Source organism: Leucopleurus acutus (genome assembly GCF_964270905.1).
Source record: "Leucopleurus acutus genome assembly, chromosome: 17".
NCBI lineage: Eukaryota > Metazoa > Chordata > Mammalia > Artiodactyla > Delphinidae > Leucopleurus > Leucopleurus acutus.
The window spans coordinates 73,778,522-73,794,154 of record NC_139159.1 but is presented as its reverse complement, the minus strand read 5'-3'; the positions used below and the strand labels follow the sequence as shown (position 1 = coordinate 73,794,154).

Sequence of the window (15,633 nt, the reverse complement as noted above, 5' to 3'; positions counted from 1 at the left end):
ATTCTAAGAAGAAGAATAACTACAAGAAGGACAGAGCTCTGAACTAATAGTGTTGGGACAAAACACTGTTGAGTCCATCCTCGTAAGGGCTGAGAGGCTGGGTGTTCTGACCTGACTAGAAGTGCTGACACCTCCCGTGCTAGCTGTGTCTGGAGCGAGATGTACTCTCAGTGTCGGGTATTTGGGCATCCATGGCTGATACAAACTGTCAAGTTGTAGGTCTGTGACTGTTGCAACTTTTCTTTCGTTATAGTTAGCACATAACTGGAGACCATTTACACATTTCAGGATAGCACGGCAACTGGGCAGTACAAATAATACCCAGTGTGTGTGACATCTGTCTGCCCACCAGGGCCTGTGCAAAGTGCTTTACATGTATGACCTCCTCACAGCAACCCTCTCTGTGTGCACCTTGCACTGTCTGTTTATGGCTTAGGAAACTGAAGCTTAGAAAGGCTGAGGGGCCTGCAGAAAGTCCTAAGGCTAATAAATGTCGGGCTGGTGTCCCCTCCAGTCTGTGTAACCCCAGAGCTGGAGCCGTGTAGCATGACGGCAGTCAGAGGCCTGCGTGCTGGGGTTATCGTGCGGGATGACGGGGAGGCCGCACGTGAGGTCTTGTCGTGGGCCTGACTCATCCTTGTGCGGTACTGTTCCTACCACATCTCTTTGTGATTATTGCTCTGAGGCATTTGTAACCAGGCTGTGGAGTGGGGTGGGAGGAGAAATGTATTTATAAACATTTAATAAAAGTCTTAGCTATGAACTTGGATAAGTACAAACATGAGAGAATAAAAGCATTTCCGTAGGCAGCAATAACAGCAGAGTGAAAACACAAGCCAAAGAAAAACAAATTCAGGACTAAGTTATGCCCGCCCGTCATGTTTCTTCTCAAGAGTCGGTAGCTTCCTGCTTTCTTCCCACCCACACCAGTGGAGAGACAGCTGAGGTTTATTCTCCTTCTGGTAAAATCCCTGCCTTCGCACCCATTTAACCTCCGAGGTGGTGTGATGAAAAGAGTTGCTTAGGAATGGCACGAGGGTATTACAGTGAATCCCAGCCAGGTCTGTAGGTTTTCCATTGGGTCGATGGCTTGATTTTCCACTGTGTTTGTATGTAGACAAGGATATTGGCTTTCTTTGGGGTTTGATATCCTACCCCACAATTTAAAAGAAGACTTGAAGGCTAAATCAGTCTTTGCTTTCACAACTAGAAATTATAGGCTCTTTCTGAAATTAGAAGTCTGCTTTCAAATTAAATGGATTTTCAGAAAAAGGGCTGTGACCCCTGGTGTTAATACCAAAGTATCGAATGTCATAGCCAAGCATTAGCCTCGGGTACCATAGGTTTAATGCGGTCCCTCACTCTTATTTCCCTGGTTGCTTCCCAGCTGAAGAACATTTTCGTAGCATTCCAAATTATAGATTAGGATTTCTTCTAAATCCTTATTTTGTACAATCCAGTGCCAGGTGGTTGAATGATTAAAACGTTACTGCGGCATGAAAACAGCCTAAGTTTAGAGAAATATTGGAAATTGCTTTTGACTAATTTACATGCATGTCTACAAAGACCCGTTATCTACTTTGTCTTGAATTAACTCTTAAATCTCAATCTATTGATAATCAAGATATGCCTCAGGCCCCCAACCTTCTGATCTTTTTCATCGTAAGGTGCCTTACTCTAGAAAAAGTAAACTGTCAAAATTACTTGATGCCAACCAAAATATAAGAGAATTTATATGAATCCATTCGTGTGGGAGATCAGAGTTAAAATGTAGGAAGTCTCCCTGGTGAAGGTCCATGCAATGTGTTGATTCCCTTTGAACTTAGAGTTTCACTTTTGATCGATGCTCTCCATTTAAGAGTTCCTGCCTCCTACCTCCGGTCATTAAGAAATAATCGGGTGGCTCCCACTAAAGGGAGGACACGACTGCGGGGTTTCTGTTTTTAATGATGGCACCCGCTTTCATTACAGTACAAAAATTGAGAAGGAGAAAAGGGAGCACGCCAAACAGCACGGGATGATCCGCACGGAGATCACCGGAGCTGAGATCGCGGAAGAAATGGAGAAGGAGAGGCGCCTCTTTCAGCTCCAAATGTGCGAAGTAAGAGCAGACTTTTCAGCCCTTTGCCTAGAATTTGATTAACTGTCATCCTTCCTGCTAGTCAGCAGTCTTTATGCTTAAATGCAGGCTGTGTTTGATGATTAGAGGAGGGGACTGTTTCTCAAGGACTCTAATCTCCACTTTTCTCCAAGCCTTTTGGGATCCGCCGTTTCACTGTTGTCTCATATTTTGAGCCTGGGTCCTATGGGGCTCTTTAAGCCAAAACAGGATTCTTTGGTGAGAACTTTACTATTGCTTGTGAGTGAGTGTGGAAAAACAATTTTGGTGAGGGGTAACACTGGTGGATATTAAGTTTTACTGGTACAGATGTACAGCATGTTGCTTTTTTTTTAACCACGTGTCCAAGTTTGAATGAAAACTTGAAGTAGTGATTAAAGTCTGAGCTCATGAAAAAAATAAATGCAACAAAAAGCATGTTGCCTTAGACTTAGAGCAGTGGTTCTCAAACGGGGTTCCCATTGGCATTCCCTGACCTAGAGACCAACCCATTCCGATGCTGAGTAATGGAATTCCTTTTGCAGTTTTCAGAAGATATTAAAGGGGCTAGAATTTTCTCAGTTTCAAGTTTTTCTTCCCTAATTTTTTTTTCTTTATCCCCCCCCCCCACCATTTTTACCCTTTGGCTCCTTGAACTTGTCTGTTTGTGAACACTTCCATGCAGTAAAACAAGTTAACAAGAAACAAACAATATCAGGGCTTCCCTGGTGGCACAGTGGTTGAGAGGCCGCCTGCCGATGCAGGGGACACGTGTTTGTGCCCCGGTCCGGGAAGATCCCACGTGCTGCGGAGCGGCTGGGCCCGTGAGCCATGGCCGCTGAGCCTCCGTGTCCGGAGCCTTTGCTCTGCAACGGGAGAGGCCACAACAGTGAGAGGCCCACGTACCGAAAAAAAAAAGAAACAAACAATATCAACAGAAAATCTTGGCCAGTTGTGAAAATCAGAGCCAGTAGTGTTTAGTGCATAAACTAATAATGCTTTTTTTTTTCCTTCCACTTTTTAGTAGCAAAAGTACTTTCCAATTCACCTCTGTGGTCTGGAAGTTTTAGTATCTTACAAGCATATCCCTTAAAGAGAATGCCATCTGTCTTTCAATCCATCTCTCAGGTTTTGACCACGTGAACTATGAGTTTGAGATCCACTGCACACTGGGGGGAGATAATCAATTATTCCAGAATGTTTTGCTGTGCTTGATTTCTGCTTGTCTAGTAAACTAATCTTAAGCATCTATAAAATGCTAACACGCTGATCAGTTTGCTTGGTACACTTGTGACTGTGTCAAATTAGCATTCCCTAAATTAAGCTCACCCTGTCTGGCGGCAGCTGAGCCCCAGTAACTCACACTGATTAACGACTGGTAATCTGATCAACACACAACTCTGTTTTATTTCCGCAGTATCTCATTAAAGTTAACGAAATCAAGACCAAAAAGGGTGTGGATCTGCTGCAGAATCTGATAAAGTATTATCACGCACAGTGCAAGTAAGTGGACTATTGCAGTCATGATTATTAGCCCAAGTAAGGTCCCCTTCACTTCGTTGGTTTTCTTAATTCTTTCCTTTCTGGTCTTCATTTGGTCCCTGTATATAGCTGTATAATGACCTTCCATGGCCAAACGATAAGAAATGGTTTTGTCTTCCATCTTCAGCATTTTCTATAAATCATTAACTCAAATTAGTGTAACTGTTCAGCTCCTCTAAATACTGTCTTACAAATGCTAACTTTGGCCTTGACAGCCTGTGGAGCTGTTGTCACAGATGCTTTTGTCACTAAAGAGGCCTTTCTAGGAACTCCCTCCCCTGCTTACTTGGCATTTTACCTATTATTGGGTCATTTGTACCACATATTCCTACGTGGGATTGTTTTTGTTTTGTGTTTTTCGTCATCCAAGTTAAGTGAAATTAAATACTTTGGACATTAGCAGTACTTGGTATTTATACTTGGATTCCTGTGCAGTTGCTGGTATATTTTGAGGCATCCGTTGTTCTACGCCGGCACCGTTTTTGCTTAGGTTGCAGGGCTACCTTTTTATTATGTTTGACGTTCTGTGTCGCCACATTTGCTTAGTTTACGTCTTGCTCACTTACTGGGTTAGCTTTCATTGGTTTTATTGTAGAATTTTTGTCTGAAAATGTGCCGGTTACCATTCGAGTCTGTATTGAGTCAGTGGAAGTGACAGAGAATAGAGTGCAAGGACTTTCCAAAGTGGTCCAGACAGCTCTCATAGTTATTTATAAGTAGAATACTGTAAAGGTCATTAGCACTAGGTAAACTGTTTACTCTCCAAAAAGTTAAAATTTATCATTTCCTTTGGTCATCTCTCTTAATTCTTTTTGGTAATGTTGTATCTAGGAGGATCGGCATGGTGAATGGCAGCATTCAACGGGGCTAGCATTAATGTGATGGGAAAAGCATCAGGCTTGAGTCAGGCAGATAGACGAGTTCAAATCCTGGCTCTGCGGCCGGGTAACCACGTGACCTTTGTCAGGTGCATCTCTAAACCTCAGTATCCTCATCTGTCAGGTGGGGTTAAGGTTCATAGTAGACCCACCTTGGGTTTTGCGAAGATGTGAGAATTAAGTGAGATAATGCATAGGGACTGCCTCACCCAGTGCCTGCTGCACTGTGCCTGTTTGCTGCTGGGATGGTTCTAAGTGGCACTAAAAATCATTCATTCACGTATTTTATTATACAGGATTGTTTCTCTTCAGGAAGATCAAACTTTTAATGATCAACTTGTTATTTACATAACTTTGAATTTACTTTTTTCCTCTTTTCAAAGTAAATTCCGCCTTGTATAAAACTTTCAGATATGTATAAAAGTAATTATAGTGAAGTAGAAATACTTTCACATTTATACTTTTGCCTGTGGAAGCCTCATACTGACGACCTGGACTAACCTTTGACTTCATAGTATAGCAGGTGCTTGTGACACTTTGAAATGTGTGGTGGTGGTCCCTGATTTTAGTTTAGGGTGGAATTTTTCATCTTTCATCAGTTTCAGTTTTCCTAGAATATTTTGAAACTTTTACAGAAATAAGTGAATCTCTTTGTCTTCTCAATTACTACAACACTAGAGCAGCAAGTCTGATTTCACCTGATTTTAGAAATCTCTTTTGATTTCAAAATCCCTGAGGAGGATTTAACCTACACAAACATGAGTTTTCCAAAAAAGATGTTCTGTAAACTAGAGATCTATTAACCTTTGTTGGTAAAGGTGAAAAGAAGAGCATCCTCCCTTGATTCTTGGCTTTTCCCCTTTCTACAAATATTTATTACTCTCTTAACAGAGGCCAGGTACTTTTCTCGGTTCTGGGGTTCAGAGGTGAAACAAGGCTTCTGCCTATGGGAGTTAACTGTCTGGTATAGGAAGTAAGTCAGGTCCATCAATAATCATAATGGGGCTGGAAAGTGACTGATAACACAGGGCATCAAGAGAAGGAGAGACTTCTGGCGACGGAGACTACAGAGGGCTCCTTAAAGGAGGTTGTGGCACTTGGAATTGGACTTGGAGGATGGCTGGCATTTGGGCACTGGAATCTGGTAGAAGCATCTACCCTAGGGCAGAGAAAGATCAGCAGAAGGAAACCCTACACGCTGAGAACTTCCTTGCAGGGAGAGAGATTCAAAGACATCCAGTAGTAGAACTGGGTTATAATGTAATTCAACCCCAGCTGCCCCAGGTTGAGCCGCAAGGATGCCATCACAGCGAGAAACCAGTGTACCTTTCTTCTGAGGACTACTCTTATTCTTTCCTACTTCAGTCAGTCTCTCCAAACTCTTTATAGATGTGTAGTGGACTTGTAAAGCATCCTCTACTTAGATTTAAAAAGAGAAATTTCATATTCTGAGAACTTATTCCAGTTCCCCAAATGATTTTCAATACATAGTAGTCAGGTGGAGCTCAAGAATGAATTTGCTCCAGTAATCTCTCGTGTACTCATAGTACCTCAGCGGGGATACAGCTGCTACAGCGGAAAAATAGAGGGCGCAGGAAAGAAGAGCTTCTGTCACCTGTTTCAGCTCACCCCACCAGTTACTCCTCACTTTCAGACATGAACATTGTTAGTAGCATGCTGCTTTCAAAACAAACACATTATTCTACTGCTCACCCACTCCTTTTACCACTTGGTGAGTATCATTATGGTCTGCAGACTCGAGAGCACTTACAAACATTACTTTACCATCCTTCATCTTGCAGATAATAACAGCTAGTATTTATAAGAGCAACCAGGAAATTGTAGCTCAGAAAAGATCAGTAACCTGCCCAAGGTCACAGTCATTCACTTAAAAGATGCTCAGTAAATATGTGTCAAAACAGACAAAATAGAAGAAACCAAGGAAAAAAAGAAAATGGACTTCGAAGGTAAAAGCTTCTGTGAGTGAAAGGACACTGGTAAGCAAGTGAGAGGACAACCACAGAAGGGGAGAAGATATTTGCAAATCATTTATCTGATAAGGGTGTAGTGTCCAGAATATATAGAGAACCCTTACAGCTCAACAACAAAGAGATAAACAACTCAATTTAAAAACGGGCAAAGAATTCAAATAGCCATTTCTCCCAAAAAGATATACAAATGGCCAGAAAGCTCATGATTAAATGCTCCGCATCATTAGTCGTTAGGGAAGTGCAAATCAAAACCAAAGTGTAATGCCACATCACACCCACTAGGAAGACCGTAATTAAAAACAGCAGTGGCGGAGTGGCGAGGCCAGTGGCACGATGGAGTGAGTCAGGGAGTGCTTACTCCTGAGATGGGCTACAGGGCAGCACATTCCAGAGGTGGACGTCCACGTCAGATGTAGGAGGACAGCCTCACTGAGCCACCAGGAGAGTCAGCTGTACCCGAGGGGATCTCAGCAGCGGCAGCCAGTACGTGCTGTGTTTCCAGGCAGAACTGAGACAGGCACTCTTAGCTGAGACACCAGGAGGGGGTTGCAGGGTTACTGGAACACCCAGGTAGTTGTTCCAAGAGAAGAAAAGAAAAAACAGCCAACAACATAATGAAGCTGTTATCATGAAAAAACAAAACAGTAACATAACAGAAAGTAAGTCTTGATGAAAAAGTGGAGAAATTGGAACCCTCAGTACATTGCTATAGAAATGTAAATGGGGGGCAACTACTTTGGAAAACAGTCTGTCAGTCCCTCAAAAAGTTTAAATGTAGAGTTATGTGTCCTAGGCAATTCTACTCCTAGGTGTATACCCAAGATAATTGAAAACAAGTGTTGAATAAAAATGTGTTCATGAATGCTTATAGCGGCATTATCTCCAATAGCCAGAATGTGGAAACACCCAAATATCCATCAACTGATGAATGGAGAAACAAAATATTGTGTAGCCATAAAAGGGAATGAAGCGGAAACCATAAACAAGACAAAAAGACAACCCTCAGAATGGGAGAAAATATTTGCAAACGAAGCAAGTGACAAAGGTTTAATCTCCATAATATACAAGCAGCTCATGCAGCTCAATATCAAAAAAACAACCCAATCCAAAAATGGGCGGAAGACCTAAATAGACTTTTCTACGAAGTAGACGTACAGATGGCCAACAAACACATGAAAAGATGCTCAACATCACTAATCATTAGAGAAATGCAAATCAAAACCACAATGAAGTATCACCTCACACGGGTCAGAATGGCCATCATCAAAAAATCCGCAAACAGTAAATGCTGGAGAGGGTGTGGAGAAAAGGGAACCCTCCTGCATTGTTGGTGGGGATGTAAATTGATATAGCCACTATGGTGAATAGTACGGAGGTTCCTTAAAAAACTAAAAACAGAACTACCATATGACCCAGTAATCCCACTACTGGGCATATACCCTGAGAAAACCATAATTCAAAATGATACATGCATCCAAATGTTCATTGCAGCACTATTTACAATAGCCAGGTCATGGAAGCAACCTAAATTTCCATCAACAGATGAATGGAAAAAGAAGACGTGGCACATATATATAGTGGAATATTACTCAGCCATAAAAAGGAACGAAACTGAGTTATTTGTAATGAGGTGGATGGACCTAGAGTCTGTCATAGAGAGTGAAGTAAGTCAGAAAGAGAAAAATAAATAACGGTGTGCTAATGCACATACATGAAATCTAAAAAAAAGGTACTGATGAAACTAGTGGCAGCACAGGAGTAAAGACACAGACGTAGAGAATGGACTTGAGGACACAGCGGGGGAAGGGGAAGCTAGGACGAAGTGAGAGAGTGGCATGGACACATACACACTGCCAAATGTACAATGGATGGCTAGTGGGAAGCAGCTGCATAGCACAGGGAGATCAGCTCGGTGCTTTGTGACAACCTAGAGGGAAGGGGTAGGAGGGAGGCTCAAGAGGGAGGGGATATGGGGATATATGTATACATATAGCTGATTCACTTTGTTATACAGCAGAAACTAACACAACGTTGAAAAGCAATTATACACCAATAAAGATATTTTTTTAAAAAAGGGAATGAAGCATTGATACACGCTACAACGTGGATTAGTATTTAAAACATTATTCTAAACAACAGGGATTTATCATATAACACAGGGAACTATGTTCAATGTCTTGTAGTAACCCATAATGGAAAAGAATCTGAAAAAAGATTTTATATGTATATGTATAACTGAATCACTTTGCTGTACGTGTGAAAGTAACACAATATTGTAAATCAACTATACTTCAGTTTTTTTAAAGTTTTTCTAAGTGAAAGGAGCCGGAGCAAAAGATTGATTACATATGGTATGATTTCGTTGAAGTGCATGTCCAGAAGAGGCAAGTCCTTTGAGACCGAAAGCAGATTGTTGTTTGCTGGCGGGTAGAAGAAGAGCGAAATTAGGAGTCACTGCTAACGGGCACAGTATATCTTTTTGGTCTGGGGGAAATGTCCTGGAATTAGATAGTGGTTGCACAACACAGCGCATATACTAAAAACTACTGAACTGTACACTTTATAATGGTGAATTTTATGTTACATGAATTTTGTCTTTTTTTTTTTAATAAAAAATACAACAGAACAAAACAAAGATTCTTAGATTCTTAATTAGTACTTACACTACCCTTGTGCATTCAAGTTTCTTAAATACCACAGGACATACACAGAATGGATCTGGGAGAAAATGTCCCTGTTACCTAGACAGCTGGAAGTCAGCGCCTGACTTAGTCTAAGCCTGAAGCTTGGAAATCAGTTTTTCATAAGGGATTGATGGTGGAATTGTTAAGAGGTTACTTTTTTAAAATTTTGCTTTATAGTTCAATTTGTTTTATAAAACCATACTCTCTGCTGTTCCAGGGCATCCTAACTTCTTTTTTTTTAATTAATTAATTAATTTATTTTATTTATTTATTTTTGGCCGCGTTGGGTCTTCGTTGCTGCGCGCGGGCTTTCTCTAGTTGCAGCGAGCAGGGGCTACTCTTCGTTGCGGTGCACGGGCTTCTCACTGCGGTGGCTTCTCTTGTTGCAGAGCACCGGCTCTAGGCGCCTGGGCTTCAGTAGTTGCGGCTCATGGGCTCAGTAGTTGTGGCTCACGGGCTCTAGAGTGCAGGCTCAGTAGTTGGGGCCCATGCGGGCTTAGTTGCTCTGCAGCATGTGGGATCTTCCCGGACCTGGGCTCGAACTCTTGTCCCCTGCATCGGCAGGCGGATTCTTAACCACTGCGCCACCAAGGAAGCCCCCTAACTTCTTTTGAAAATAATATAATGCTCTCTGAATCTTTCAGCTTTTGGCCAAGTAATACCTCTTCCTAAGCCAAGCAGAACATGTGATAAAGGGGTATCAGGGAGACTTTCTGGTCTCTCTTTCTTTTAAATTAAAAGCAGGACGAATATAGTGTTTTCCTTCCCCGTCATTGCTTAGAGTGACTTAAGAAGGAATTGAAGTACGTAGCAACTCTGTCAGGATGGAGAAGGTTCTTGTCTGTTCTCAGGAGGATGTGTCCTGCCTGGTGGTGGGTGACAGTGTCAGACACTCCTGACTTGCTTTCTGCAGCTGGCAGGTGGGTTCCAGCTCGTCAGTGTAAATGTGAAGGTCACTCCGCCCATCCGTTGGCACCTTATCTTTTTCTGGCACCCAGTGTCATTAATATATGGTCATATTTCTTTCAAGCTGCTTCTTTAAAAAATGAACCAGTCCTGCTGTGTCCCTAAGGTGAGAGAAACGATGAAGCCCATTTCGCTGGCCAGTGGCCGGCATGTATTGAGCTGCTTCTCTGTGCCTGGCATTTTAAAAACATTTTCCAGTGCTCACAAGAACTCTCCAAGGTCCATGCGATTCTCTCCATTTCCTGTATAAGGACACTGTGGCGCAGGGCTCCAGAGATTATGCAGTTATTCAGTGGGAGAGCCAGGATTTGGACCCAGATCAGTCTTGTTTTTTAATTACCTTTGCTCTAGAGATCAGAAGACTTATACTCAAATCCCAGCTCTGCACTCAGTGACTAGATGACCCTAGACAACCCACTTGACCTCTCTGGGCCTGCTTTCCTTATCTGTCTTACAGGTTAATAATAATAATTACCTTCTTTTGTTAGACTGTAATGAGACCTTTAAAAACGGGTATTCCGTGAATTATGTAGGCATCATGGTGAGTGACCGGCACAGAGTAAATACTCAGTAAATACCTCCCAGCTGCCATTATTATTACTGCATCATCGCCTGTTTTCCAAATTATTTCAGTAATTTACGGAGAGATTGGCCAAGGGACAAGTGGGATGTCATGAGGTAATTTCCCCTTTTGTCGGCAAAGCGTCCATGTTCAGGTTGAGTCATATGTCATCAGAACTGACACCTGTGCTTCCCTTTTCAGTGAACAGAACACTTTATCTGTAATAGCTCATCTGATGCCCCTGGAAGCTAGAAAATGTCCACATTTGGAGATAAGCATGCCCGTAGTCAGACAAGGTCAATGACCTGCCTGAGGTTATACATACGGTCAGGTTTAGAGCCAAAATACGGTATGTTTTATGACTCCTAAGCCCACGCACTTCCACTGAACCAGAACCAGCTCAAAGAGAGGGAGGAAGGGAACAGAGAAGCGGGTGCCCCCAGTGGGAGGTTGTGGCTTTGAGTCCCGGCTGGCCAGTAGGTGGGAGAATCAAGCATGGGTGGGGGCCAGGGGCTCCCCAGAGGGACGGTGCGGTTGGCAGCCTGTTGGCCTTTGTGGCATCGCTAAGGACTGGCAGGTGTGTTGTTGCCCTGCAATCCCCCAGCCCCGCTCCTGCTTCCCACGCAACGCTAGACGTTGGCCCTAAAATAACCATCTGAGAGGGGCTCTACTCAGCCTGTTCTCCCAGGCTAAGTGTCGATTTTTAAATTTTGTCCTGCCTGAGTAACATATGATCTTTTCTTAGAAAATATTTAGAAAATGGAGTTAATGAAAAAGAGGGGGGGAGAAAAAAACATAATCTCAGAAGATTACTGGATTTACATATATGATTTGTTTACAGAAATGGATCATACCATAGATTAAAATAATTCTTCATTGCACTGAGTTTTCTTGTAATGTTTGGAAGAATTTAACTATAGGCAAATCGACTTTTTGCGTCTTTCTTCAGCCTTTTAATTGTTAGGAATTTGCCCCCCCTTCCAGTTTGCTTTCACTGCTGGTAGAGAACTTCCCATTTTTATCAACACCATCTCAAAGTAAAACAGTGCACTCTTTCTCCATCAAATGTATGTTTTAAATTATATATTTATTTATTTATTATTTATTTTTGGCTGTGTTGGGTCTTCATTTCTGTACGAGGGCTTTCTCTAGTTGCGGCGAGCGGGGGCCACTCTTCATCGCAGTGCGCGGGCCTTTCACTGTCGCGGCCTCTCTCGTTGCGGAGCACAGACGCGCAGGCTCAGTAGTCGTGGCTCACGGGCCCAGTTGCTCCGCGGCATGTGGGATCTTCCCGGACCAGGGCTCGAACCCGTGTCCCCTGCGTTGGCAGGCGGATTGTCAACCACTGTGCCACCAGAGAAGCCCTCAAATGTATGTTTTATAACATGCCTTGCATGCTGTTCAGATCTGTTTGCTTATTCTTGATGTCGAGCAGCACTGTCCAGTAGAACTTTCTGCAATGACGGAAGTGTTGATATTCTTTGTTGTCTCACATGGTACCCACCAGCCACGCTTGGCTGCTGAGCACTTGACATGTGGCTGTGAGACTTCAGGAACCGGATTTTAAATTTACTTAATTTTAACTAAATTGGCTGCATGTGGCTAGTGGAAAACACAGATCTAGAGCACTCTCGTTTAAACTCACTTTTTTTTTTTTAACGTGATGATTAAATTCCCTTCGTGTTGAAAGTGAAAATGAAACACCTTTACAAAAATATCTTCGAAGACTCTGTATCCCTCTGAGAAAGAAGTAACATGGTAAACCTCTGCGGCTCCAGGGAAGAAAAGCAACATTTACTGAGCACATCCTAACTGCCCAGCACCTTGCTGAGTCATTTTGTGTGTCTTATCTGTATTATTCATCCCATTTAATACCAGTAACACGGGCAGAAGTTTAGTGACTTGCCAGCGTCCCATAGAGGGTAAGTCCCAGAGCCGCAGCCTAGGCCGTCATCATCTCTTCCCAATGCCCTTGTTTTTCCTGTTGTAAGAAGTCCTGACAGCGTCCATCAGGTGTTCTACTTTCAAGCCCTTTCACCAGAAATGAAGTACAGTATCAGAGATTAAAATGAGTTTTGCTGTGGTTAACTTTTTAGCCGTACTGCTGTGTCCTTGGCAGACACTCCTTCCGGGATGTAGAAGAGGCTGGTTCAGGTTAACGCTTTTGGATGGTCTGCTTTGTGCAGAACATTGTCAGCTGCTCTAGGGTTGCCACTTAGGCCTGGGCACAAGCAAGTGCTCAACGATGCCATCCCCTTGACTAGAAAGGCTGGGGAAAGCCGCCTGGGGAGGTAGCAGCTGAGCTGAGCCAGGATAGAATGAGAGAGTTTGGTAGGCACGTAATCGTGGGGAAGGGCATTTCAGGCAACGGGAACAGCATATGCGAAGGCTGGGGGAGCAACTGGAAATAATGGAGCATGGCAGGAGGCCAGAGTTTTTAAGGGGAAAATGGTAGGAGATAAAAACCAGAAAGATATTCAGGGGCCAGAACATAGAAGTTACTCAATTTTGTACCAAGAAGTTCAACTTTCATCCCTAAAGGCAGTGATGAAAACCTGAATGTTAGTAGATGAGAATTTACGTGTAGCTTGATTACATGAAACCCTTATTTCAGTAAGGGTCCTCTGCTAAAGATATGAACCTTAAAAAACTTTGGAACTTGTAGAATTTCACTAATCACTTTGAAGGCCAGTTCTGACAAGGATGTATTGTTACCATTGAGTGTACATATTAAGCTAGAAAGATATACATGGATCCCAAAATGTGCCCCTAAGATTCTTAGTCGTGCTTCATTCTTACCTTCTAAGTGAGCATCTGCTGTTCTGTGCTGGGCCCATTATGGTGTGGGGATGAGAGACCGTCCTCGTCCTCAAGGACCTCTTCCTTTCCTGGGGAGAAAGCAGCGCAGGTAACGTGCATTAAGAAATAATCTGCTGTGGAGGTTAAAGAAGCTTCCAGCAGGGTGGAGGACATTCTGAACACAGACACAAACGGGGCTCCTGAGTGGAAGCGCTCAGACAAGAAATCGCGTCACTTGGTAGTGAGAGCGGGGGTGTCGGCACCTGGACCTGATCCCACTTCTGACACTTACTAGTTGCGTCAGCGGCTTGGACAAGTTCCGCCCTCGCTCTGGGCCTCAGCTCCTCCTTTGGGATGGAGGAGAGACTTGAGGTACTTACCCGCTCGTTCGGGTTGCTGTGAGGGTGTAGATGAAATGAGGCATCCGGTGATGGTCGCTCAGCAGATGTCAGTGCTTGTTGCCAGTTCAGGGTGAGATGACACCCCCTTCTTAACGTGTGTGGTAGGAGAGCACTTTGCGAATCCGTAGTCCGTATCACTGATTCAGTATCCTGTGTTTCAAGTGTGTAGGGACCCAGGGATCTTTTGGAAACTGGAAGAACCCTTGCTGACTGTCCTCCGGCCTTTATTTCTCTCGTTAGTATCCAGTCAGACTTCATGATATTCCACTGGCAAACGTGTCTCTCTGTCTCTTTCAAATTCAAATATGGCACAACCAGGAAGAATTGTTCTGTGTATGACTCAGTGGGTTGGAGATGTAGCTGTTATCTGCAGTGTCCATGTGACACCTGCCAGCACATGTCAAATTGTGCCTGTAGTTTGTTTATTGGTACATCTTTATAAAATACTGAAATTAGTTTTATAAGTGTTTCGTATAGATATATGGGTAGAGAGTAAATACGTATCTATGAAAATTTTCAGATTTTTCAGGTAATTATGGTTCATTTCTCTTTTCATACTGCTGATAAATCTCTGATGTTTTCCATTGTAGTTTCTTTCAAGATGGCTTGAAGACAGCTGATAAATTGAAACAGTACATTGAAAAACTGGCTGCTGATTTATATAATGTAAGTTCTTTACAAAATACCTGCACTTTAACTTGCTTTTATAGATAAATATCAGTAAATCTGAAATCTGTATTAGAAGAGCGTTAAAGAAAAAAGAAGAAAAGGTGAAGTGATGTGTCAGCATAAATCTAGGGCCAGTAAATGTTGTTTTGTGGTTTGTTTTGTTTTGTTTTTCTGGTTTAACTCAGAGACATCATCACTTGTCAGATATTCCAGAGTAGTTTCTGGGACCTAGGTGGAGCAGGGCAGGGAGTAGATGGATAGCCATTGATTCTGAATGGCTCTCCGTGCTGGGTTCCGTAGCATCACATTATGAGTGCCCTTTGGTCAGGAAATGTTTATCCTGGAAGGAAAAAAATTAAGTGACTGTCTCTGAGTAAGCAGGTTTATGAATTTTTTTTTTTTTTGCTTGCTTGTTGGTTTTATATTTCCTCTCCTTTTTTCCCCTACTATCTAGGTTTTGCTTTTAGAATAGGAAAATCAAGAGGAAAAACTTTTTTGAGAAAAAAACTAATTGGATCTGAGAAATCTCAAGTTTGTTCTTCATGAACCGCTTGGCAGTGAATAATATTAAAAGTATATATTTTAGGAGTGTAACTATTGATACATGTGTTCAAATAAGGTTTTAGAGTTACACATGATACCTTATATTCTAATAGAACTTTTCTGATTTTTCTTTGAAAAGTTAACATGGTTCAGGTTGCAGTTAAGTTCCAAGTGATTAATAAGAAAAGCAGCACCAATCCCTTCCCTTCATGTAAGCTTTCATGTATGCATTAGCTCTTGGGGTTCTGGTCATTCTCAGGATTGTCTGCTGGCCCATTCAGTCACGTCGTGGTATTGATATTTCCACTGCCACCCTTTGAAATACCAGAAGCAAATAACTCAATGTTATTTCTTAACCTTTGTTTAAAATAGTCCTTCAGAGCTCATTGTCTAGCCTAGATGTATTATTTAATAAGGAAGCATGTTGCATTATTTACTAATTTCAAAACTCACTGGTACTTTAAGAAGATGAGAAAATTGTGCCTCTCATATCAAAAATG

General features: G+C 42.5%; 1 protein-coding gene across 1 annotated transcript in view; it reads left to right on the top strand.

Annotated features, from left to right (window-relative positions):
- Positions 1–15,633, top strand: part of ASAP1 (ArfGAP with SH3 domain, ankyrin repeat and PH domain 1) — a 349,290-nt gene that overhangs the window by 256,582 nt on the left and 77,075 nt on the right. The window contains exons 8-10 of the mRNA XM_082858607.1: positions 1,972–2,101; positions 3,516–3,601; positions 14,512–14,587. Coding sequence (XP_082714733.1) covers positions 1,972–2,101; positions 3,516–3,601; positions 14,512–14,587 — 292 coding nt within the window. The remainder of the gene's footprint in view (positions 1–1,971; positions 2,102–3,515; positions 3,602–14,511; positions 14,588–15,633) is intronic.